At 42.6% G+C, this 26,459-nt stretch overlaps 1 protein-coding gene across 2 annotated transcripts in view; it reads left to right on the top strand.

The window, feature by feature from the left end:
* Positions 1-5,898, top strand: part of RCOR1 (REST corepressor 1) — an 839,441-nt gene extending 833,543 nt beyond the window's left edge. For both annotated transcript variants that reach the window (XM_085626333.1, XM_085626332.1), the window contains one exon: positions 3,833-5,898. In XM_085626333.1, the coding sequence (XP_085482459.1) occupies positions 3,833-3,874 (42 nt within the window). In that variant the 3' untranslated portion in view covers positions 3,875-5,898. The remainder of the gene's footprint in view (positions 1-3,832) is intronic.
* The last annotated feature ends 20,561 nt before the right edge of the window (positions 5,899-26,459 follow it).

Below are 26,459 nucleotides of genomic sequence, written 5' to 3'. Positions count from 1 at the left end.
TGCTCTTCTCAAAGAAACCTTATTAACTTCAAAGTAAGGCAGGTGTTCGGAGAGGCAATGAACACCCACCAGTTGATGGCGGGGCACAGGGGATGGGCATCAGACTGGAGAAAAAAATATGGAAAGGGGTAGAAAAATAAGATTAGGATAAGGAAAGGCATGGAGGAGAAAAAAGATGGCACTAGTGAGTAGAGATCAAAGAAAACAAGCATTTGCAATGCAATCGGTCTCGCATTTACGCAAGCTTGAGCTATTGACATTGTAAATGACAATGCCTTTTATTTTTGTTTTCTTTTTTAAAACATAAATAAAAGGCATTGTCATTTACAATGCCAATAGCTTAAACTTGCAGACATGCGAGATCTATTGCATTGCAAATGCTTGTTTTCCATTGCTTGGAGTTTCTCACTCCTCTGCAGTCCTCTGGATTGGGGTCTCTTGGCTGTGCCTCAGCCCATAGCTCTTTACAGGGGATACAACACTCCTTGATGGTGTTGTCTTGGGGTAATTTGTCGTTCCTCATCTGTTCCGGACTTGTTGCCCTTTACTGTTGTAGGTTGTGGTTGCAGACTGTCGTCTGCCACGACATTTTTCACGTGTGTTTCTGCCTCCAGGGTGGATATCGCCTTTGCTTTGCAGGGTTGCTTCTCAGGGCGGTGCTTTGCTCTTTCCCTTCCATGACTTTCAGTAACACAGTGCTTGGCACTGTCCCTAATGGTGCTGTTCCTCACCATTCGCTTTTTCCCTTCTGTTTCACTGATTTTTTTCGCACACTGTTCCCATACTCTCACAGTTTTGTTTGTGATGGCTCCGCGTTGTCGTGCGGAAAAGTTCTCCGAAGAAAGCTGATGTCAGCGCGCCGGGGTGGGACTTATGTGACCTCTCTGACATCACGTCCGCGGACGACATCAGGGCGGGTTCACGTGGTGCCGCCCCCGGCGCACAGAAATGCTGTGGCAAAATAAATTCCAGATCCAGTCTCACGCCGATAATTCTACGTTAAGGAATCTGCGGCTAGAATCGTCTTTACCAGATACATCGTTACCGAAGGTAAGTAACTTGTACTTTAACGCCGGAGTTTCCAAGGCAGCTCTCACTCGGAGACACTTTTCGTCTCAAGTGGAGCTCTGGCCTCCTTTACGCCCATAACACTTCTGCCCATACCATCAAGAAGATCAGGAACGACCAGGTCCAAGTCATCCTTGTGGCTCCAGATTAGGCACGGAGAGTCTGGTATAATGAGCTTCTGCAAATGAGCATCGATCCTCTGATCAGGCTGCCCTTTTGGGAGGATCTTCAGTGTCAGCAGCGGGGGAGGGTTCTCCACCCGAACCTGTCAACTCTACGCCTTCTATCTTAGAGATTGAGCTGTGGCAATTGATAGCTTTTGACCTTCCCCATAAATTTGTACTGTTATTCTGGCAACCAGGCAGCCCTCCACTAAGACTGTATATGCCTGCCAGTGGCAGAAATGTGCAATATATTGTAGAGAGAAGTCTGCTTCCCTTTCTGATGTTTTACTTTTTATTTTGAACTTTGCCCTGCAGGGCTCTGCTCTGAGCACCCTGACAGGATATTTGTGTGCTTTCCTGAGACTGCCAGACCAACCCTCTTTATTTAAGTCACCCATTGTACATAGACTCCTAAAAGGCCTTGTACATATGTTTAGACCTTCCACCTTCAATTATGCCTCAGTGGGAACTTAAGTTTGGTTCTCCCCTTCCTCATGTGCTCCTTTTGAGCCCCTGCACAATTGCTCCCTCCAGATTCTCACAATAAAAGCAGCCTTTTTAGTGGCAATCACATCTGCCAGGAGAGTGAGCTAGCTTGCAGGCTCTGTCATCCATGCCACCTTTTTTAACGATATTCCCTCACAAGTTGGTGCTTCGCACTAGAGAGCCTCTTTTCTCCGGAATGTGATACCTTTCTGTTGCCTTGCTACTTTCCACGCTCTTCCATATTCCTCTAAAGAAGAGGTGCGCCTCCACCGGCTGGACCCAAAAAGAGCATTGTCATTCTTCATTCTACCTTGACCAAACTACAGAGTTTCAGGTTGATGACCAACTCTTCATGGGGTATGTTGTTGCGATGAAATGTCGGGTGGTGCATAAAAGGACAATCTCGCTAAGGGTCGTTCTCTGCATCAAGATCTGCTATGCTTTGGCAAAGAAGCAGCCTCCTGAAGGTTTAAGAGCTCATTCCACCAGAGCTTAAGCTGCTACCACTGCGTTAGTACTTGGAGTGCCAGTCCTGGTAATCTCAAAGCATAGTGGGCATCCCTGCACACATTTACCAAGCATTACTGCCTAGACAGGTTTGCAGTGATGGTAATTTTGCCCGTTCAGAACTGCAGGACTTTCTACACTGAAACATGTTTGCAGCCCCTCCGTGGATGATGTTGCTTGGGTAGCTATTCAAAGGTAAGGAATCTGCAGCTAGATGTCTATATCAGATGGGCAAGTTACTTACCTTTGGTAACGCCTTATCTGGTAGAGACCGTATCTTGCCGCAGATTCCTTATCGACCCACCCATCCTCCCCGCACTATGGACAAGTTTCCAGGGTCAAGGTTGTTCCCTTTCAGGGCCCTAGTTTTTAAATACACCAATGGCCATACACCTCATGGCTCTGTGTTTCCGGCTTGGAAAGTTGTGAAAAGTAACTGATTTTATCGTGCCATAGTGGTGACGCTGATGTCGCGCAGAGCCAGTCAACGCCAACTACCGGCGCGCAGTAGTTTTGCCCAAAGAAAAATCTTCCGATCCAGTCTGATGCCTGGGAAATTCAAAGTTGAGCAATCTGTGCCTCGATACTGTGTCTACCAGATAAGGCGTTACTGAAGGTAAGTAACTTGTCCGTCAGAAGTCAAAGATTAGGCAACCCCTTCCATCTGCGAGTCTGATCTTGAAAAGTGTATACCAAATTTTGTAATCTTAAGGCTGTCAGTGCAGTGCTGGTTGCACTAAACGGGTCTGTCTTTCTTAAGTCTCAGAGCGTTTGGCTGATTGTATTGCAGATTCAGCTTTCTAGAAGTTTGTATGGTGCCATTCTAAAGTAATAGCATATTCCTACCGGAATCTTTTAAGGTATGCTGAATCTGCTAGGAGTGAGTATCAGTGAGGTGCTAATTTCTTCCTTGTAATAATTCTACTCGAGCATCCTTATTAAATCTTGCAGGTATTGCATACCTACGGTACATAGTGCGTTCTGCTTTGTTCTAAGTGACTTGCCCCAAAATGTTTCTAGGTACTGCAGTAACAAGAATATTTCTCACACTGGTCATATACCTGATGTTAGCTCTAGACTCTCGAAATGCTAATATCTGACACCACCAGCACATATCTGGGTGTCACAGGCACCCAACCACAGATCGCTTCGCTCACCTCGCTTGATCGCGATCACTTTCACTTTCGCAGCCGTGTCACTAAAAAAAAAGTACAATCCAATCTGGTGCTTATATAAAATACTTTCATGCTCTTCAGCTAGTTTGTGGTATATAAAACTGCAAAATAAAAAAGATGAAAAAAAACTATTTTACTGATGCACCTTTAGCCTCATACCCCACGAGGTGTGAGATGTATGTTAGTCAGTGCTATAAATGGGAAACAAGCATTGGCATAGCCAATAGGTCTCGCTTTTGGGGCCTTATACGTATTTAGTTATGCAGCACAATATCCTTACTGCAACAACTTTATTTGTTGCATGGGTAAACACTTATAAGGTCCCAAAGGCGAGACCTATTGGCTATGCCAATGTTTGTTCATTTTGTATTGATCTTAAATACTTCACTATAGAAAATAAACATTAACGTCTCATTTATATTTTTCCTTTAGGCTGCCGCTCTTCTTGACATAAGATATTCTTCTGCTTCATGAAACAATGGTGGCCTAGAACAATTTGTGTTTACTACTGTTAACCTAGATATCAGGTATTTCAAAATCTCAGACCGCCATCTACATCTTATCTTTGTGGACAAGCAGCTACTACCAAAAAAGGGTCAGGAGATCCTTTGCTACATCTGCCTTAATTATGTCCTCTATTTACACACTGCTTCCATGCTTTCTTTTGAAAGCCTTCAAGATGGTTTTCTTTATCATCCACTTCAAACAGCAGCAGGAATGATTATTGCATCGCCTACGAATGTAAGAATTGACCTATCATTCAAGAAAACCCACCATCATCGACCATTAAACATCGTGAAGGTTTAGACTAGTCTTTGAGGACATATGATGCTGCATGGCTCTTTTAATCACTTAGTGTGCATTAATCTCTATTGACATGAAAACAAATTGTGAGCCCCTATCAAGGAGGTGCATGATTTTTCCTTTGATGCGCACACATCCGACTTAACCGGTTAATTTTCAGTGATTATTCACAACATACCTGAAAGGCTTGCACGGCTGGCAATGGAACCCTTTATAGATGTCAGTGGGTAAAATGTTCTTTCACTGTTCATGCAATATTTCTTCTCCCATGTACTTTGTTCTTTTCAAAATGTGTAATAGTTTGCCCATTTTCATAGATAACTATTATTCAAGGGTATAAAATAGTACAGTACTGGGCTCTAAAACATAAGTGTAGGAAATTGTATTTACCTTTGTATATGGTGTAAAGATTTGATCTGCTACAGCTGTTTATGTTTTGCCTTTATACAGAGGACATAAGAGGATTGCCTCAAAGAAACGTCATTTTTAGAGAAACTTGCAGAAATGCATTCAGATTGGATTAACCTGCTGACAAACTAGGAAAATTGGCAACGATAAAAGTCCTTTTTAAGGACAACTAGTTAAAGGCACGTGGTTCAGTTAACAATTATATTTGCACTTTTTTGACAATGCCCATTTAACGATTGGTTTTACCCTTGAAAAGAGTAAATGGTGTTTTAATCGTATTTCCTTTCATTACCCTAATTTTATGTTATGTTGGGTATTCCCAAAAAACAAACGTTAAATGGTGAAAATTGTTAACTTTTATTAAAAAAAGATAGTTCTTCCAATGAGGTTGTTTGTTAAGGTTCCTGTATGAGCAGACATAACCATGTGTTCATCTGCCTCAATTTCTGTGGACAAAGTAATTTGAAGACAACTGTTCTTTTATGTAGCACACACATTTTAAGGTGACTTGCAGTATCACAGTTTACAAAAGCAATGCTTGTCCATCAAAGTATTGGCAAAAAAAATCTGTTTTTTCACTCAAATTCCCAAGCTGGTCTTTGACACCAGAAATCCGACTATGATCTGTTAGCCTCCATTTCTGTAAAGCAATGAAGGGAGACTAATGTTTCTGCTTGATCCCCATGGGAAACTGTAGTCATATTTATTTGTAATTTTCTTACAAGGAACAAGTAAAAGTTGTATACTTCTCTCTCCTGAGATGAAATTGCATTGAAATTGCACTGAAAACGTGCTAAGAATGCTTATTTAACTAAGCACTTTTATCTCGATTAAAGGACAGCAATTTGCATTGCATTTTCGGCAATCATTATAATAACATAGTGGTTTGATCTACTGTGACCTACCCCTTTTAACGGATCAAGAATTGTATCAACTGGTTGAATTTCTGATATGAGGGTCCACAACGATTATTACATATTGTGTAATAATATTTTTCTTAAGAATTATCAATGTGAATGTTATAGTTATATATTTTGTTGAATTTTGATTTTTTTTCTCATGTATAACTTATTGAGCAAAGTAGGATACAGTTAAAGGAAATGATTGTTTAACTTTTATTTTAGCTTTGAAAAACCTTAGTAATGGAAAGTATACTTTGCATAAACACATTACATTTGTTTAATTGTATAAATTCCAAAAACTTTTATTTAGTTATGTCAAAACAAGTTACTTGAATGTGTTAATTGATTTGAAATTAAATGAACATGTTGCTTGTTATTATCTTTACCAATAGTCACGACTGCATAATAGTCTAGTAACAATGTGCAATTCTCTTAAATCCACAATAGCCATAGCTGTTAATACAGCCTTTGAACATATTGTGTTGATATATTAGCTACGTTATATGTAGAAAATCTCTTCACCTTTGTCAGTCACTATCTAAAGGACACCAAGATCTCAAAGTGCAATTTTCAAATTTGGTGGCAAATGACTAGACTCTGACCTATCTAATTCAGATAGTCAATGAGAAGTTACCACGTCATTGCTGTAGGACATTGTGTTGCTGTAAAGATTTGTGTTCCTGTAGCAGAGCCAGACATGGATGTGCGCCATCATTTCTTTTTTCACCATTGCAAATGAAGACAGCGCCCATCTGTACTACCTGATGATAGCTTTTCGGGGAGCGTAGATATTTGGTTTTGATAATATACTTGCTTCTGGTTACAGGGTCCTAATTATGCTTTTTGTAATCAAATTCAGCAACCTTTGGAGTTGTGCCCCCAGTGTACATAGCCTGCCTTGGAAATATCAACCCCACTGTGCCTTAGAGCTGTTTCTCAGTTGCTTCCAACTGCAAAAAATAGTAGTTACACATCTAACACCAATGAAAATATCCATATATTTATCAATTTGCAGTTTTTAAAGGTTTTATGTAAGCTCCTGTGTGCCTTCAGCTTCTTTGATTCCAGTTGTTGCATAATTTTGCTTTGCAGTCCATACTTTATGCAGTAATATTTTATCGCTTTCCAAAGGCATATGTGGCTTCATCTACATGGAATTGTTTTTTTTTTTTTTGCAAACTGGGATATTTTTCCACAGCTTGTTTTCCTTAAAAGCTCCACTTCTTATTTTTATTTCACGCTCTCAGGCTTGTCTCTTTAAGATACTCATAGGAAGTTAATTTTCAGAAAGTAGGATCGCTTCTCTTTACAGTTCAAAAGTTGCTTGAATGTGAGTAAAATATTGAGCATCACACCTGAAAATGCTGCATCCTGCTGCCACCCAAGTTACCTTTTGTGATCTGCTACAGAGGCTTTTACTCTTCTCCAGTAAAGAGTCATCAACTTGCAGGGGTAAATTTTAGTCCAGCTTCTCAAGGGAGTGCCAACAGATATTGTTGGCAGTAGGTGTCACTGATCTAGCATTGGAAAAAACTTCTCGGGGTGAGTCTGCATCTTGAAAGAACAGTAGTAAAATCTCTTGCCTTAGGATAGAGGGTCTGGACTGGTAGTAATGTGATTCTTGAATAACAGTTTCCTGATACTGGTTAATTGATGTACGTAGCCATTGCTAAGGACCCTTAAATTTCTAAACCTTTTACTGCATGTCTGAGTTTGGTCCAGTCAATCACAAAACATAGTATCCATACCCCGTTGGGGGGTGACAGGACAATTGCTTTGCTACTTTTCGTTCTTCATGATCACTTGTGACTAAACAGGACTTAATTACTCTCAGATTGAACAGCATTAATACTTTAGACTTTTCCTACCCTTCTCTTCACATATGGAGAGTGCCAATTTTCCCTGAGGTCCAGTACTCATCAACTCAGTGGTGGCCGAGACCAGCATATAATTCAGGTTTACAATTTTAGTTTCAACATCATTGTTCCCGATGCCCCTTGGGTCAACAGTTTTGTTTGAAGATTGCTGCTATAAAAGTGAAAATGGTGTTGCATGAGATTAAGGTTCTTAGTCACCTTCCCTGAGGGGCCTGCTTTATTTTCCTATTTTTTCACCTGTAAACTTAAGTCCAACGATCTTCCAGGAGATCATGGACCACAAAGCAACTTTGTTTACAGTTTGTGAATCAGTGGGTTATAGATTCCACAAGTTGGTTCTTCTCAAAGTGTTCATACCTGATCTTGTAAACGTAAGGAAGAAGACCGCTCTAATAATATTGAACAGGATTTGATGGGAAATGTAACTTTACAGGACACACTGCTAGTTATTTGACTGTCTTGTAAACAAACCATGAACATTTGGTTGCTCTGCTGCGCCACAGACAACCTTTTTTTAACCTGATCAAGACTGTTACCTTTACTACCAATTGGAAACTCCCTTATACCAATTACAAAAGGTGCAAATAGGAGAAAACACCAAATCTCACCACTAAGCAATCTGGGTCTTGAATCCTGGTGTCACAATTTGTTGACGTCAGAGCACTTTGACTAAACCGTATGTGGCTCGCATCAGTTTGAGTCTATGTACATAATCGCCTTCTGACTCCTCGATGAAGCACAGATCACCGAGTGAGAGAAGCGATTGGAAAACTTTGGCTATATGGAGTGGACTTCTAAATAAAATTTGCAAAATTCACAATGGGTAAGACTGCCCAGATACCAGGTGTAACACCTGGCTCTGAAACGGCCATTTCCACATGCAAAGTTGTTCCTGTGTTAAAGAATCAAAAATGTAATCCAGGGACTATTGTGGTCTTTTGTAACAACCAGACTAACCGGTAAAATGGGAATAAGTCACTAATAACCATGCCAGGCTCCCATTGTGCACCTCAACCCATTTGAGATACTTGATATTATGCTTCCTTTGAAGTAAGCGTGGCACCCGTCCATTACCTTCAGTAAGGAGTTTTAAACAGCCATCAACTAGTGTCTTCTTGAAGAAAGTGAAGCGAACTAGCTACTCCTTCCTTAACCTTTTCTCTTCACATTCTGCTGCTTCTAGAAAAAAAATCTCCAGGTTGACGGAAGGTCACATTGTTCAGCAAACTGACAGAGCAGGTGATCAGAATGATGCTATTCCACCTCCTTGCCCTAGAAGTACCACCATTTGCAGAATTCACTGAATAAGCCCTGGCTCAGTTGTTACATAAATAATCCTCGTTGGTGATAAATGACTCACTCTATCTAGGACTTTAAATATAATTGCTTCCATTCAATACAAAATTGCCAAAGTTCATGGCCATAGATGCCATTTTACACGAAGACTGTTTGTTTTTTTGTTGACTAAATTGTGCCCATTTAAAGAAGCAATGGTTAGGAGGCTACCTATAATGCAGTTACCACAGAGATGGAACAAAAGCATTCTGGCCCAATTGTCGTAGTGGATTGATGCCAATTTCAGTAGTGTTCTATTTTACTGCATGAGCACATCATAGATCTATGGCTTCTCCTCAAAAACATTTGACGATGAATTCTGTTTACACAGAGGCTAGTGATCTGTATTCATCAGATGAGATACATGCTATGTTCAGCTGTTGGCATTAAGTTAACCAAATGGGGTCTGGTGCTTGTTATAGTTGCCCAGGTATGCCTTGGAAAGTTCCAGACAATGTGTGCTCGAACTAGTCAGTCATGGGTAGGCATAAGAAGCAGCAGACAAGGGTAATTTATCCTGAAACAGGGGGAAATAATGCAGTATTCTTGACTGACTTATTGACACACGTAACAGTCTAGTCCTCCAATACAGATATGTTTAACATCTTTCTTGTCCTTCACTAAATCATGGTCACCCGTGTTGTAAAAAGTTTCTAAGCAGCATATGCTTGACATTACTCCTTGACTCCCATACTGAACGCTAGATCTACCTCACATATTTGCTTATGAGAGTATTCACTGCTTCTCTTTAAGCTAAAGATAAAAAGATGGAGCCTATGGTACATCCATACATTTAAGATGGTGCAACTGGTGAAAATCCTGCCACCCACGAAGAGGCACTGATAGCACTATGTGGACCTGCAGGATTCCTGCTTCCACACTTCCATGTGCAAACGTTCTTAGTAGTTTCAGCTTTTGATATTGGACAGCCTTATCCTTACTAGACAGTTGCCTCAACTCCTATTAAATGTATATGTCCTTCTGCTCTGCCAGAGGACACATGGAATAAAATTGTTTGGTTCCAGATATTCTCACTGGCCATTGTCAGCTTGTCGGTGTAGTTCTGTGCTCTCCGCAGATCACTGTTCTTTCTATCATGACTGCTTTACTGATTAGGGCTTTGCTTTTTTGTCCTCCAGAGGATGCTGTCCAAGATCACGCTTTTTCCTCTGCTTAGGATGACATCAGCCTGATAAGCCTCAAGCCAATGACATCCTGCATCTGTGCGGTGTATATGAGGGAAATACAGGTGCAACTTTACCCTTCGATGGCTTCCAACTTAAGGGTCACAATTCAGATATGCTTGGCTCCGTTTTAGTGGACAGATAGAGATTCTCCTTGAGATTCCCAGACATGTAACAGTATAGCAGTGAACATTACTGAGTTCAGTAGCAGGGACATGAAGGTTCTTTGTACATTATGGGCTTTGTCATCATTCAGAACCCATTGCCGAAGGAGTGGTCGGCTTTCCATGTGAACAAATTGTCCCTTTCTCTTTTTCAAAGTAAGGGGGTGATGTAACGGTGTGCAGCAACAGCTGTGTTACCTTGCTTTATCTGATTATCAGCAGCCCCTGATCTCCTTAAGCCACATCCTTTGGCACATGCTCTGTTTGTAAAATAGGTACTTTATGGGCAGGGGCCTGGATTCCCATGGGCATCTGAATGCTATTTAAAGTGGCCTCCTAAGTTGTTTCTTTTAGTAACCCACAAATAAATCTTTTTGCTGCCTAATCATGCCTATGTTCACATGGTAATCTAAGCTCTGGGCAAAAGAACACTTTTCATTTCACCCATTTGAATCCAAGCAACAACAAAAAAAGAAGCTTTCTCAAGTTACAACAAACCGATGTATGCATTATCCCCTTTCAATGCAAGTAATTAATAACTATGAGATCACAGTACAAAATTAGTGAGTCCTTGGCCTATCGGAGGAGAAACACTCACTTAGCATGCAGACTTGTCAGTCATTCATTTGTGCAAGACTTAAAGTTGCTTTTTAAGAAAGAGGTACTTGCAGGCTATTGGAACTACTGATATGGCATTGTTTCTATCTGTCCTTGTGGTGATGTTTTAGTGCACTTCTCCATTTAGTTAAATAACCTACTTGAATTTTATATGAATGTTCTGCCCACATTAATTTGCATCATGACTTTTAATTTTAAAGTTTGCCTTCTCTGTCATATACTCTGGTCTTGGTGAAAGTCTTGTATTTTCAGTATCTAAAGGATACGTGTTTTTCCTAGAGCTGAGGGTGTAGATCATACGTAACACCAGTTTTGTATATGGTAGGCATTCTTTTTTAAGGCAGCAGCATAAATTGTTTTTCCATTAATGCCCTCTTGCTTGCATTAGGGACATCTCATATTGTGCTCAACATCCTATTCCAAATTTGACAGTATATTAGACCTAAATGCTGTTTGCCTGGGCCTTCACAAGCACATCTTCACCTTTGGCTCAAGACAACTTTTACGTTTTATATCAAACCTGGGGGAGCAGTGGTATGCTACTTTGTACATTTGCAACCATGCTCTTGGCCTTTGTGCTAGCACTGCTTGTACTTTGCATCCGACAGGGAATGATCAGTGTTCAAGGTTAGACAATTGCAGTACTGTGACAAGACATTGTGTCAGATGAAGCAATGTTCTGGCGATCTTCTCAACTAGGGGTGTCTCAGAGATGGACTTGTTTCTTGGCAGAAGAAGGTAGTGCCCTTTATCATGCCTTGAAGTGAGCTTAGCAGAAGATATATGGTATGCCTTTATTCCTGTTTTCAGGATTACCTGATTGTCTCACAAGAAAGGTGCATAACTTCTGTATTCGTGTGCTTCCTTTCAGAATTCCTTTCTAAAGAATGACTTGTCCTATATCATTAGCCTTGCCTAGATTTCAAACGGTTGGAGTTTCATGGTTTGAGCTTCTCTGAATGTTGGCGCAAAGGCTAGAAAGACCATTTTCGTTACAAACTACTTTATTATCCATCGCTTGCAAGAGGGGATGATTTCTTTTTTTGTGCTTTTCTTCTGCATTATTAATTGTATGATGAGGTTATTCCTTGCATGATCTTCTATTAATGAGTTTTAATTTTATCTACCTATACAGAAAAAGATGAGATTTATTGTGGTGTTTGTAGTACTGTTATGAAAGAGTTTGTCACTTATTCTGCACCTATTTCACTTCCTTCTTGAAATCAAAATCTGATCTTCTTGAAATAAATCTGATCTTGAGTGTTGAAAGTACAATTTTTAGGTAGCACTTGCACTGATTTCCTCTTGTAAAAAAGTTTCCCAAACAAATCTTGAAACTGGACTGTTTCCTTGCTTCTGATTGGTTGGAGCCTACTGCTCCTTCCTGCTTCCTCCCTGGACTTCAGTGTCTTGTTTGCTGTGACGCATAGACCTAGTACAGCTTCTTGTCTGCGGCCACGTTTTTTGGGTTATGTTTTTTTCACCTTTAAACATGTACTCACAAAGAGTGCATGTCTCTACAGTCTGTCTGACCCTCCTCCCTCTCCCATGTGTTGCTTACCCCACCACCTTCCTCCCACCTCCAGTTTTGGTGCTCTTCCCACCCCTCCCCCCCGCTGTCCGTTGTTGCTCCCCACACTTCCCTTGTGCTCGTTGCACACCCCACGCCTGCAGTTTGTTCTTCGTGCTCCCTTCCTTGTGTGGCTTGTTCAATAGCCAGTTCCAGTCAGGAGTGACAGGCCACCCTCTGAGTTCAAGTTACTGAGGCTTCATAGGCCCCGCATGTAGTTGAGCAGCTTGGCCGCAGTGCCCTTGCCGGCACCCACCTCCTTCTCGTGAAGCTCCTGGCCATCCAGACATGTTCACACTTAGTTTTCCATTCGCTTGATGTCAGTGGCTATGCCCCAGCTCTACAATGAGATGATGTGAAAAAACATCAAGATTTTGATTTCTTCAACCAACATTAATTGCAGAAACACATCTTTTTGTTCCTCAATCGCTTTGACTAAGGTCACAGGGTGGTGACTTTAATCCGTTTTGAAATGTAAAAAAAAAGTCATAAGAAAAAGAACCATGAAATTTCACATCTAAAATCTTGTGTTCAAATTCGGTGCTACCCACTTTTTTCTGTGGCACAACTGATAGCAGCAACACAAGTCCAAATATAGGGCGGGTGCCCTTTGCTCTGTTTCAGTTTTCAGTTTTTTCTTTTAGATATACACTCCCAAAGAGCGCATGTCTCTGCAGTCTGTGTCCTGCTCTCCTCCCTCTCCCTTGTGTTGCATTTCTCACCTTCCTCCCCCTTGTGTTGCATTTCTCACCTTCCTCCCACTGTCCATTGTTGGTGCTCCCCCCACCTCTCGCATTCCGTTGTTGCTCTCCGCACCTTCCTTGTGTTTGTTTACACCCACCCTACTATGGGTTCTTGCTGCTCCCTCCTCTCCCGCACCTTCCTCATGTGGCTTGTTTAAGATATTGTCTATTTTTCTTTCATTTTTTTTAATGTCCCCTCTGGGCCTCCCATCCACCATAAAAAACATTAACAACGCCAAATAGCTCTCACATATCTATTTGGCTTTGTTAATGTTTTTTAAGGTTGTTGCACAGCAGTGTGGGCTGTTGTGCAACATGCCTTAAAGTAAACAAAGAAAGCTCTACAATGTGGTCAAGACCAGCCACCCCATAGTGCTTTGTTTTTACTTACTTTAAGCCGTGTTACACATCAGCCCTTGCTGCTGTGCAACACGTTTAAAAAAGGAAATTGACAACTCAAGTAGGTCTCGCATTCAAAAACATCTTTTGGCTTTGCCAATGCTTGTTTTATGGCTGTATCAGAAAAGATCCACGCTGCTCTTGCCCCTTTAATTTAAGCTACACAATCATTCTTTTTTGCATAATGTAGTTACAGGATGACTACTTCAGTGTGCTTCGCAAGGCCTTATACTTCAGCTGGGAACAGTGCTTTTAGAGTATCCTGAGAGAAAGAGCTGTATTTTTAAGATCTGTGTCTGGCTTGTGCTAATGGGGTTCTATTGGAAAGCATACCATAAAATAGTCCATTTATGTTATCAGTGCATTGCACTGTTTTCACTGCAAGTTGGCTTAGGTGCATGTCCTTAAAAACATGCACCTGTTTCTTTTGTTTGCCTGGTTGCTGCTTTGATTCCTGCAATTGTTTTCAAGGAATTTAACTTAATCCAGGTTTTACAGCACCTCATTTGTTTTTAAATATGTGCACTTAGGCTCCCATCATCCTTGGAATGCGAGCACTCTGTTGGTATGGGCAATACAGTGAAAGTAAAGAAATACCATATAACCTGTCCATACATAGTTTTAGTTGGTTAGCTTCTAATTGCTCTTTGCAGTCAGGGCTAAGATTTGGCTAGAGGTGACAGCTGAGAAAGAAGTTCTAGGACATAAGCACTTTGATTTCAGGATTTAATGAACCGGGTTCAATGATCGTATAGTCATCCAGATGGTAAGATTGAGTCTAGATACCAGAATTAGAAAATGACATTGTGGGTAACAGAGTTGAAGATGTAATTTTATTATTTTAAGGGTGGCTAAGAATTTCCAAACAAATACCTCAGTTCAGTATTAAGCAGCATCATTGCTAAATGTGCAGTTATTTACATGCCCCATAATTTGCACAGCTGTTGATGTATAAAACACGCATATACAAGCGTCCTTTAATCTCTAATTCATGAATTTCTATGGAAAGATAACTATAGAAATTTACAGGAGTATTGATTATTTCCCACATGAAGCAAAGGTTGACTTTTTTTGTTGTTACTGTGTGCCCTCACCTGACTGAGGGTGAATATAGATTTTCATTTGATGTGAAGTGTTCCACACAGTAAAAGTAGTTATGCCCGTCCTGGGATACATAGCTCTTGTAATTTTTATTTGTAAAATAATGTGTATAATCTGTGGCCCTGGATTCTGACCCTTAATAGAGCATTTTTTATTAGTGCAGTTATTTGTCAGGTAAGCAGTTTACTGACTGATGTAATGCCCCATAGGAATTATATTGAATGTTGTGTTGGTTTCTAATATTTTTCCAGAAATATATATCAAATGATCATGTGTAAATCCCCTCAAGTAAATAGCCAGTTTTTCCACTCGCTGGATCAAGGCAACGTTTTTGAATTGCAAAGCACAATTAAATTGAAAGTTCAGTAAATGGAAAACCTGTATACATATTGTAAAATGAGTGTTTGCATTCATAGTCCCTTAAGATTCCAATTTATACTGGACTGTATAATAATTTCATTGTGTAGATTTTTATCAATTTTTTTACTATAAATTTTAAAATACTTAAGGTTGTTTGGGATCTAATGCAGTTGCTACATAGATTTTGAAGTGAGTTGTTGCGATTTTAAAGAATATGTTGTGGCTATATTTGTAAATAATGTTTTGTTAGTCTTTTGCCTGTTATTCAGCACACTTTTTTGTGTGAAATGTTGAACATTGTAATTACTTTTCCACTGAAAACACCTGGTTTCATGCTCATTAATAACATTCAACCATAATTCTAGTTCTAGATGAAGCTGAAATTTTACTTGCAAATATCTACAAAAGAATCTTTGTAAATTATTTCAGATGTTCACAGCTATGAATAAACATTTTGATGACATTTTGAAAAAAAAAAAATACTGTGTAGTCCTTATTGCTCTTAATCCATTATTGAAATTCCGCAAAGGCATTGGTGATCTTTTTTTGTATTGTGGCCAATAGGAATGAGGGACATGCAGCTAACATGCTTACTGTTTTATGTTTCTGCCTCTTTGCAACATATAATGTGGTTATCCATATATCCAATGCCCATCACCTGTCCATCTCCTTTACAGCCCTAACTATGATCTGCCCTGTTTGTTTCGAGTGTAGTTCTATGAAGACAAAGGTCCTATTTATTTGTTTCACTTACTATACCACAGGTGCTGTGTTGAGAGGTATTGTGGTCTTGGAGCCCACCCATTGGTTACCATCTGTTGGCTTTCCTGTCACTCATTTGCATGCTTATTGTTCGTGTATCAGCGTATCTTTGTCCGCCCCAACGGATTACGGCCTCTTATGCCACCTCTTTAGATTGGCTGCCTGCCTTCTATGCTTTCACTGCTTGCTTTTCAAGCACCACTTTTTGTCTTGTGGGTTAAGCACGCCACAAGTGCGCACATATTTTCCATTGGTCAGTCTCATGTACTTCTCTCCCCAACTCCTCCCTATTTATTTATTTATTTGAAGAGTTTTATATAGCGCTGGTTAGACCCGGGATTATCAGAGTGCTTTACACGAGGTTAGCGTTAGAAAAGAACAGTGTTACAAAGTTACATAAGTTACTAGAGCAAAACATAGCATGGAGAAAAACCATGTTACACAATTACATCCGTTACTAGAGCATTAAATAACATAGAAAACAAGTCCTATGGAGCATAGAGGGTAGTGGGGGAATAGTAATGGGGTTGGAATACAGATCCGGTCTAGGCAGACCGGCCATGGAGTATAGTACTTCAGGGGACACTAAAAGGTCAGAGTAAGCAAGTCGACAAACTAGTAGGGGTCCAGTGATCAACAACATCAAGTGCCGGACTGCGTCAGGTCGCAATTAGAAATGGAATGGGTCCGAAGCAGGGGGCAAAAGGGTGCCTCACAGTGACAATACAAGGAGAGGGGTTTAGGTGTCTCAAGAGGGGGTCGATTTAAGGCAATGGTCAATCTGGCGGTACAAGGCGCTGACAAGCGGCATGACTCGATCTGGGAATCTGTCGAAACCGCAAGATGAAGGATCCAGGTCATGGACCCCAATAACTTTGTAACAAAATGGCTGGTTTGCGGGTAAATAAAAATCTGGTCGAAAAGTCAACAAGGAAACCTACCCCAGGAGCAGGGCTGAATGAGGAAGGCAGCCACCAGATCTGGCAGGAGGAAGACTGGAGGTTGCTGATTCTCTTGGGTCGTCATAGTCAGGGTAAGTCAGCGCGGGCGCCCAGGCAGCAGCCCCGGAAGAGGAAGGCAGCTGCGGGGTCAGGAGGGCACGCTAACTCAGACAAGAAAAGGGAAAACAAGCTTGGTGCTACAGGGCAGCAGCGTTGCGTCATTCTTGAGGCTGCTTTGTTGGGGGAACAAGACTCGTGTCCCAGCCGCAGTCCCAGAAAGGCGTAGCGGGATGCCAGGCAACCATGGTTCAGGTCTGGAAAGCAGGTGATGGCCGAAGGGGTGATCCCCAGCCATCTCGTCGATAGCTACCTAGGCAGCTCAGTCGGGTATCGGCAGTATAGGATCCGCTATCAGCAGATTATTTGGAGTTCATCGAACGGCAAGAGAAGAAAGGAGTACTAGCGGGGAGATGAGAAACAGTGCCCAAGTCCAGAGGGTGGGTGATGGCCGAGAGGGAGATCCACAGCCAGTCTCCTCTATAGCTACCTAGGCAGCTCCTCCAGGCATCGGCCATGTTGCTGGGGCTCTGCTGTCAGTAGATTTTTATGTTCCTCAGAGGTTGAAGTCAGCGATTAAAAGTTAATCGAGTGAATTGTAGAATTCAGAGGGCAAAGTCCATAGATCCCCAGGGGTGTAGAAGGTCCGAGGGGGGATGATTCCAGGGGATAGAGCCAAAAAGGCAATTCCTAGCCAGGGAGCTCCCGGCCGGAGCTCCTTACCTGTCGGCCATCGAAAACACTGGTGCTGTTACTTTTATTTTTTTTTTACCACATGTGCCAAGAATATAGCACTACCCTTGCGTCATAGCACTTTTTCTTTATATAACTTTTCAATGCGAAATAGCATCCCAAAGGCTATAAACCTTTGACAACGCCAATAGGTCCCAAAGGCAAGGCCGAGTGGCTTTGCTAATGCTGGTTACTTTTAAAACTGCTGAATGATTGCTTTCAGCATTCGAAGGCCATGTGGATGTTCTGCTGGAAACTTCTAACTGCACATTACCCTCCTCATGAATTCTCCTGTTTGCTAGACAGAAGCGTAAACTAGCTCTTCTGCACCAGGGGGTGGTGCCTCCACTCCATCTCGACTCCAAATCTTTTCTGCTCATGACTTCAAATACCCATATAAGGTGCCCCCAGTTCGCTTAACATCAGTTCCTTTATGCCACCAGCCTCTGAGCCAGATCTGGAGTGCTCTCCTTGGATTCTGTATTTACAGTGGCAGTGACTGGTCTTTAGGCACCTCCTATGCACTTAGTCTTGTTACGATCTTCCTGCTTGACTTGGTTTTCTTCCTCTTGTGGTCATTTGGATGTCTTCGAGGGACCGTGTAGATGAATTGCGCCTTTGGCCCTCAGTATCCTGTTCCATTTCTGGCTGCCAGTGATTCTGGGGAGATGGCTCAGTGGTTTGGGGCATACCTTGGGTGATGATTTTGCCTCCATCTGCTTATGGGAAGTCTCTTCCCATCTGCCACAGCTCCTGTTCGAGGACAAGGTCTTAGTTGGCAACCCCACTCCCTAGCTTTAGCCTTAAAGTCATCTCCTCCCTAGTTGGGTAGACATCTGACAAGGTAAAGTCTGATAATGATCTGTGCCAGGTGCATCTACAGTGTCTTCTGACCTTCGCACCATCTGAGGTTGACTTTGTTTAGGTGGCAGCCTTTACTCAGGCTTTGCTGGCACTGTTCTGCCCATTTGGTGAAGTTTTGTGTGTATGATGAGCTAAATGTGCTGCCCAGGTTTTAGGTCTCTGGGTGTTCTTTTGCCCCCAGAGCTGGCTTAAACCCATTGCCCTTCATGATGATGCATTCTGGATCTGGTGTTGGATATGGAGAGGCTATGTCTGCTTTTTCTGCTTATGTGAAGGTTCTGTTGAGATTGTTATTCTATCTGTATTTGTCTCTGTGTCCATGTTCGCCCTAGATGCGTCTTCGAGCTTCCCTTCTACAGGCACCCTCTCCTTCCATAATGCCTTGCAAAAAGCAGCCTCAGTCTTGGAATTGCCACTGCCTTTAGTAGATGTGATGACTGACTTATTGGCTGAGATTGTTTAGCCTTGTTCTTCCTAGTCAGAGCATTGTTGACCTTCCTTGAGGTGATCAAGGTCCCCTTTTGGGCAGTATGGAGGTAAGGCTGCTTGGATCAGGCTGTTAATGCTAGGAGGGCATGCAGGCATGGCCCATGTGAGGATGCCCCAGCCCCTTTCCCTGTACTAGGTGAGTCGTAGTGGCCTTCCTTTTCAGTCACTGAATCCAGCAGCATTTCCTTTGCTATTTTCTCCTCTCCACTGTCTTAGGAGTGCTGTTTGTTTGACGCATATTGTAGGGAAGTGTTCTATGAGAGGCTTAGGCCTTCCTTCTTGCAGTGCATGCTTGTTGGATCATTACTCCCATGCCACTTGGGTAGTTCTGCCCTTTCCAGATCATGTCAAGTGTTCTCTGATGATCCTGCCATTGTGTGTCAACACCTGTCTGGCCTTGAGACTGCAACCTATGTTGCCAGGTCTTTGGGCGCCTCTGTTTCGCTGCATCGCTCAGCTGTTTTGCTGCTCCGGCCTTCCTGGGAGGTATAAGATATTCTATTCTATTTGTCCTTTATGATTATCACCTTTTTCGTGTAAGGGCTGCTGTGTCTCTGTAGACACTGAGGCTGGAAATGGCCTCCACCCGTTCTGGAGCAGTTTCTTCTGCTCATCGACTATGCGGCAACCTGGGGTTTTTGCATTGTAGGGATAGGCACTCCAGAGTGCACAAGTGTGAGGGGCAGGTTCATTCTGTTTTATATCTTACCCTCCTACCTGAGGATGTTCACCCTACTTACGGTCTTTGGACTTGAGTACCAAGCTGCACTGGTTGTGGGCGTGATGTGTTTGGTTAGTCCTTTTGCTCCTTCCAGTTGGCCCGGTTGTTTGCTCTGTTGGTCTTATTCCTTCCATGTCCTGGCTTGTGCAGTTGCCATTCTAGGCTGTTTCGGTTCCCTGCAGGGCTGTGGTTATGGTCGTTGTATCGCCATCCTGGTTGTTGCAGTGGTAGAGCTTCCTGCCCTTTGGGTCCTGTTGGAATGTTGACCGGATGTCCGACTGCCTAGATTATGCTTGGTTCAGATTCCTTTGGTGTTCGAAGAGTGACCAACAACCCGTTTCTTTGGTATTTGTCTTTCTGGTCCAGGATGCCACATTGACATTTTTTCCGGTTCACTCTTTATGCGCTTAGATATACTGAAGGGGGATGTCTCTAGTATGGATGGGTTCCTTGTTCATGTTGGTTTGAGCTCCATTAATGCCTCTTTTGGTGGGGCGTTGCCTCAAGTGATCACCGAAGGGAAGTCCTTGCTTTTCAGATTACTTTCGGTCTTATCTTGAATCATGATGTGACCAAGGTACTTGATCCCTTTTCTGCATGGGCCTTGGTAAGTGATGGGCTGTGTGTTCGGTGGCAACTGTTGCTCTCAGTGCTGTGGTTCCCTCTTTTCTTGTCTAACAAGCCCCGTTGAGGTTTTTCATGGTCCTTCAGCAGTTGGACCTTCCTGATTCCCTATATGATATGGCTGCTTTGGGAAGACCACCTGCTGTGGCCGTCTCCATTTCAGAACCATTCTTATGCAGTGAACGGTCATGGTAGGCCTATAGACCCGTGTTGGGGTGGTTGAAGGCTGCGGGGAAGAAACATTTACAGAGTTAGTTTCCAGCAGCGCTTCTGATTAGTACTTCTAACTGCAGATTCCTAAACATTAGAATATCTCTAAGGGTGCAGACTGAATCTGGAGAATTTTTCAACCGTGGACCTGCAGGCCAGTAGGTGGTTCCATATGGCTCTGCATTCACTCTACATCGCCCCAGAAGACACAAAAGGTTTGGTGGCTTCTGGAAGATAATGCAGAAGAGAAACCAAGAAAAGGAAGAAGAGGGTATGTTTTGTAAACCTTAGGAACACTACTTATTCCAATAGCAGAGCAGACATTGGTTGGAGGTAGAAGAAATAATAGTCTAGAGGAATTTGCATAAATAATAAGTGTGATTGAGGAATGACTGAGAACTTCAAAGGAAGAAGCAACGGGTGACATCACTATGGAGTATTTGACCACTACAGACGCCTCTAAAGAGGATGAAGCTACAATTGAAAACAAGACCTAGATGGAGGATGGACAAGAAGGAAAGGAGAGAACAGGAAAGGGTGGGTGTTATTACAACAAAGGGGTAGGAAGTTGGGTTTAACCGAAGTAAGTAAAGGGAAGTTTTGCAGAGCTTGACTCATGAGGGCACTTCGAATGCGAAAGGACACAAGCCAGTGATGAAAGAGTAGAGGAAGTATGTCATGAGCAAAGCATTGATTAAGGCTCCAGTTAAAGAGGGAGTTGGAAATAAAGGAAGCGTGCAAGTCATCCCCAAGGGTGATAGTTCAGAAAAGAGTAGGCAAGGTAGCTTCTGAAGAAATGGGAAATACGCTGCAAATGCATTGGTGGGGTACTGTACCGAGGGGGAGGATAGAGTTATCTTAAGCAGGGTTACTCTGAAGGTCTTATTAAATTAACAGGGTTCAATTAACAGGGTTACTGTAAATGTCTCATTCAATAAACATTTCCCAGTATCTGCTGGCTCTGAAGTCAGTCACCAAAATGTAAGGGGTGTTGCTGGAGAAGATCTGTCCCTGCCCATATCTGGGTGTCTTGGGTTTGGTTCCTAAGGTATTCGAAAAGTCTGAATTTGTCATACTCTTTCTATCATCCTGATGGCAATTCACAGAACTATATCGTAAACTAGGATGAATGTTCGGCCTCATACAGATGTATTGCTCCGATTATTCAAGCAGATGGGTGTGGGGGTATAGCTATAAATCCAATATCAAATCCACTTTATAGATCTCGCATGTTGGATGTTCCAGTAAACAACAAACCATTCTTGTGTATTTTCCAATGGACTGTGCAATTTACTGTTCCGTGTTTGATTGCATTATTTCATTTTTTTTCTAAAGGGTAATTGTTCATTATTAAGGTGAGTAATCATTAGTGCAAACTGGAGATGTCTTTTGCAGAGGGGAAATGTGAGGGACTCACGACACAGGTCCCCCTTTCTGGAATAGAACATGACATAGTAAAGCAAGAGTATAGATTACCCTAAGGCAAGCTCCAGACGTTCAGAACTGCAGTGCGATGCTGCATGTTTCTTAGAAGGTCGCTCTGCACCATCTTCAGTTACAAATAGCAGCTTGATTTCACCACAAGAATAATCCTAGTTGGAAGGCCATTTTCAAGAAGAATTGCTACAGCCACACCTGCACCAATTTGATAAACGTTGATGAAAGGCACCAATGAGGACCTACTGTTATGGGGCGAGTTCCTGTCAATTATAGTGCATTTGGACTAGACCAAGAACATAGCAGGATACTGAGTACAAGATAAGTAATTGATGAACAGCTCATTAGAAAAAAAAACTTCTTGGAACTCTTCCTCATTTTGGTTGCACTGTCCAGCCGGGTGACATTCTTTTAAATGGAAAATAAATGGCATCTGGCAATTTTTAAAATATATATGTGTGTGTGTGTGTGTGTGTAAAGTACAACGTACAGTTTTGTTACATACATACACACATATATATATTACCTACTGGCGATCGCCAGTAGGTAGTTATAGTTAGGACCTAGTTACAATAGGAAAATGGCAACATTATATTCGCAATAACTTTGGCGCCGATTGATGAATCTTCATGAAATTATCAAAACTAATTCTTTGTTGAGATCAGCTCCTATGTTGAAAGTTTGGGGGTGATTCGTCAAGGGGGGGCCGAGAAAAAAGAGGGGTCCCAAAACGTGTTTTTTCAATGTTAATTTCCATAGGAAGCTTTAGACAAGGCTACAGGTCGAATGGGTGAACAGAATTACCCCAAATTTGGCAGGGAGAAGGGTCTTGGTCTAGAAAGCATGATTTTGTTTATTTGGTGTAAATCCGTTCAGTAGTTTTTGAGAAATATTGAAATTTACAGATATTGATATTTGGGAATTCTGCCATCTGATTGGCTGAGGTGTTACGAGCACGAGCTTGCTGCTGATTGGCTGCGAGCATTTGCAACTTGGAAGTGTTGGCCGCCATTTTGTGATTCCGTTGAAGCGAGTAAGGGGAAAAGGGCGAAAAATGTGGGAAAGAGGAGGGTAGGAGCACTGTAACCTCTGTGGGGTGTTTACGGTGTGCTATAGAGGGGGTGCGAAGCGAACTACTCGTACCTACCACTCTGAAAGTGCTGGGTAGGAAATTAAGTGAGGTATTGCGTAGTCTGATGCTGCTAAGGTGCGCTGCTGCGGGAGTCGGGGATGAAAGTGTGAGCCTAAACTGTGTGTCTTATGGTGTGAAGTCATGTGCCCTGGCCACTGCAGCACACCTGTGGAAGTAGTGTCAGCATGTGTTTATACCTACTGGGACGAACTACTGACTCCTACTGGATTGAAAGTCCTGGGGTACGGAAAATATGTGAGGTATTGTCTAGAGTCTCATGGTGCTAAGCTGAGGTGCTGCTGGAGTCGGGGATGAAACCATGAGTCCAAACTGTGTGTCATATGCTGTGTAGTCATGTGCTCTGGCCGCTGTGCCACATCTGTCAAGTAGTGTCAGCATGTAGTTATACCTACTCGGAGGAACTTTTGTTTTCAACATTGTAACTTCTGAATGGTGCTTAGGGGGTGTTATACAGGGAGTAAGAAGGTAAATTTGGGCGTATCAAATCAATACGGTATTTGTAAAGCGCAAACTACTCACCCCTATGGGTCTGATGGCCCTCAAGGCCGGCATGGAAATTATGTGAGCTATTAAGTGAGCTATTGAGTCACATGGTGATGAGCTGAGGTGTCCAAAGGTGTCCTTCATAAGCATTTCCAAACCTACCCCAGTCAATGTGCCTAGGTCATTTCCACCACAATGCACAATCATGAGGTCAGGGTGTGGAAGATGCAAAGAGGTTTTAACAAAAGGTAGCAATTGGTGCAACTTCAATCTTCTCTGTGTAAACCATTTAATGTCCACATTTTGTAAACCTAGGTCTGTCGATACGTTTGTGTTCTGCATACCTCTTGCACCTGAAAATATAGCTATGTCCTACGATCCACACTAGCATTTTGAAGGTATGGTTGGCAGGTATGGAAAGATGACTGTAGCTCATGCAGTTCCTTGGTAGAATAAGAGATCTGTTTATGGATGGGGAAGTACTTTTTTTTGCCATAGAAAACGATACGTGATTGGGAGTTGAAAAGCATTCTTTTTTAAAAGTAGGGTGCACATTCGTTTTGTGGAAAAGTATCTTTGTGATTGGTTAAGAAAAAGCAGTTTCAACGTGGAGTACATATCATAGGATACAATTTGCTCAACTGAACCACAGCTGCTACTTGCATTTGGAAGGCACTGTTAGAACTTAAAACACTTGTGAACTTTTAACCTGCACGTGCCGTTAAATGTTCGAAAAAATGTTGCAAAAAAAATCGTTAAGTTTAAAAAAAATTATGAACTTTTAACCTGCACGTGTTGTAGAATGCTCTAGAAAGTGTGCTGATAGAATATGTTGCACTTCTGACTTCTATGTGTTGTTGAATATTAAAAAAACGGTTTATATGGAAAATTAAAAAGAAACAAATAGAGAGAAGTTTTGAAACCTAAAAGAATCAAGGAACTATTCTAATTTGTTCTTTACATATATTTGTGTGGAGCAACAAAATTACAGAGACAACAGCACCAGGAAGAGGAGGAAGCAGGGAGTGGGGGGACGGGGGAGATGGGCAGAATGGCACACATGCACAATTAAGTACAGCACAAGTATAGACAAACAATGGCCAAAATGAAACACTGTAAAGAACAATGGGAGAGCTAGGGAAAACAAGGGGGGTTGTGTCCGTATCCCCTGGATGTAGATAAGCTTTGTCAAAGGTGGACAGACCCAATGTAGTGTGGTACGGTCAAAATGAAGCAATGTTTAGGAACCCACGAAGTGGGTTAAAAGGCCCCTCACACACCAACCTGGTTGGTGTCATGCTTCATCATTGGGGCCCCAACCGGGTGGCCGAATGCCCCCCGGTTGTGCTGCGACGCCTGACTACAGCGGAGCTGGTGTGGTGCAAAAATGTGATGTGGTGATGATTAAAAAATATCGCTGAGAATCCTTGCCATTATTATTGGCGGCTCAGGATATTGATTAAAAAGATATGTGATGCAACTAAATGGAGAAATAATTATCTGTTAGTTGACTATGTGGTGGGTCTACATGTTTCAGCTCACGAATAAAAGTGGTAAGGAGCTTTCGTCAGGACCAGTGTATAGTGAGTGGCAAAAGGTGATGTGCCACGTGGTGAAAAAAATGAAAAATATTAGTTACCTACACACTCGCTAAGGTGTGTGGACACAGTGTCAACACAATAGCGGACACTGCGGCGCAAACCTGTGGGAGAAAACAAGACAGCACACAAGACACATAAGAGAGTTACATTGGTGCCCTGGATTGCAGGCAATATTCAAGTAGATTTTAAGTGCTGTGAATGATCAAACCTGTCTTCAGAGAACGTACCGTAGGTGACACACATACATTTGAGGTGTATCATGCTGCTATGCGAAAAGGCGGAGGCAAGACCATTAGAAATGCTAGGTAAGACGCAAAGCGCTATGTGAACTAAGGGTGCCAAGTGGTAAATAGTACGGCACTACAATAAACTAATGGTGAACTACACACGAATAGCGCCAGGTGATTATACTGGCAATGGTCGTGAAACCTCTACATGAGGTGTGTATATGGTGAGAGGCCCACTCTGCGCTAGTGGGAAAAGGCTGAATATAGCCCTTAAGCGCTAGAGGTATGGGGTGGGCACAGTCTCAAAGAGAGGAACATAATGCGCAGAACAGCAAGGGGAGGGAAAAGGGAAAAAGGATAATTACACTATGGCTGAGTGAAGGCGCTATGCAGGAAGCGGGAGGGGGGCGCTTCTTACAACAATTCTGTGGGCAAAAGAAATAACAAGATTAGAATGCGAGGTAGGCAGGGAAGTAACGGTATCCTGGGTGAGCGAGTGGGAGACACCTTACTTGGTTGTGAAGCTACCATCGCCTTGCACCTACTGTGGCCTCCCGAAGTCCCGGATGCTGACGGACCCCGGGGAAGCGGAGAATAAATAGGAAGGAGCTCCATTGTGTACGTGCGTCAGTGCTGGTAAACTCGGGCGTGGCCGAGTGGACCACGCATGCGTGTGAGGGTAGCGCGAGGCTAGCGCGCATGCGCGGTAGGTATCCAGCGGTTAGTGGCGCCTGCTCAGAGGAGCAATGGGAGTCCTGCGCGCATGCGTGGAAGATGAGAAAAGACGCGATGGGTGTTAATTGAACCCAGGAATGCGCTGAGGCTACAGATGCTGCGAACAACTGATAGGGCGGGAAGTTAAGCAAAAACCATGTGCCCACACGGAAGTGAGAGCCTGGTTAGGATAAAGACAGGACAATTCTAAATAATGCACGAGAATGGTGTTATGGGAGAGTCACAGGAGTGGACATGAGCATCCGAGGCCAGCTGAGTAGTAGGAGCCAGGGCCTGTGGGAAAGTCGAAATGTCAGATGGCAAGATAAGCCGGAACTAGAACGGAAGATGGGGGTGCCTATGTAGTGAGTAAGAGCTATTGGTTAGGCGTAACCAAGTGGTTTCAGGTTGTCAGGACTTTCTCAGGCAGTTCCAAGGGATATTATCGTTCAAACCAGTGATGTGGCTCGAGAGACGAGATATCCATCTTTGTTCCTGTTCCAGGAGGCGGGTCTGGATGTTGGGAAGGTTGTTGTCCAGGGCTTCGAGTATGACCCATCTCATATCGTTGGTCGTATG

This window comes from Triturus cristatus, chromosome 9 (assembly GCF_964204655.1).
Source record: "Triturus cristatus chromosome 9, aTriCri1.1, whole genome shotgun sequence".
Taxonomy (NCBI): domain Eukaryota; kingdom Metazoa; phylum Chordata; class Amphibia; order Caudata; family Salamandridae; genus Triturus; species Triturus cristatus.
Note: the sequence above shows the minus strand (reverse complement) of the source record. Positions and strands in the feature narration are given on the sequence as shown.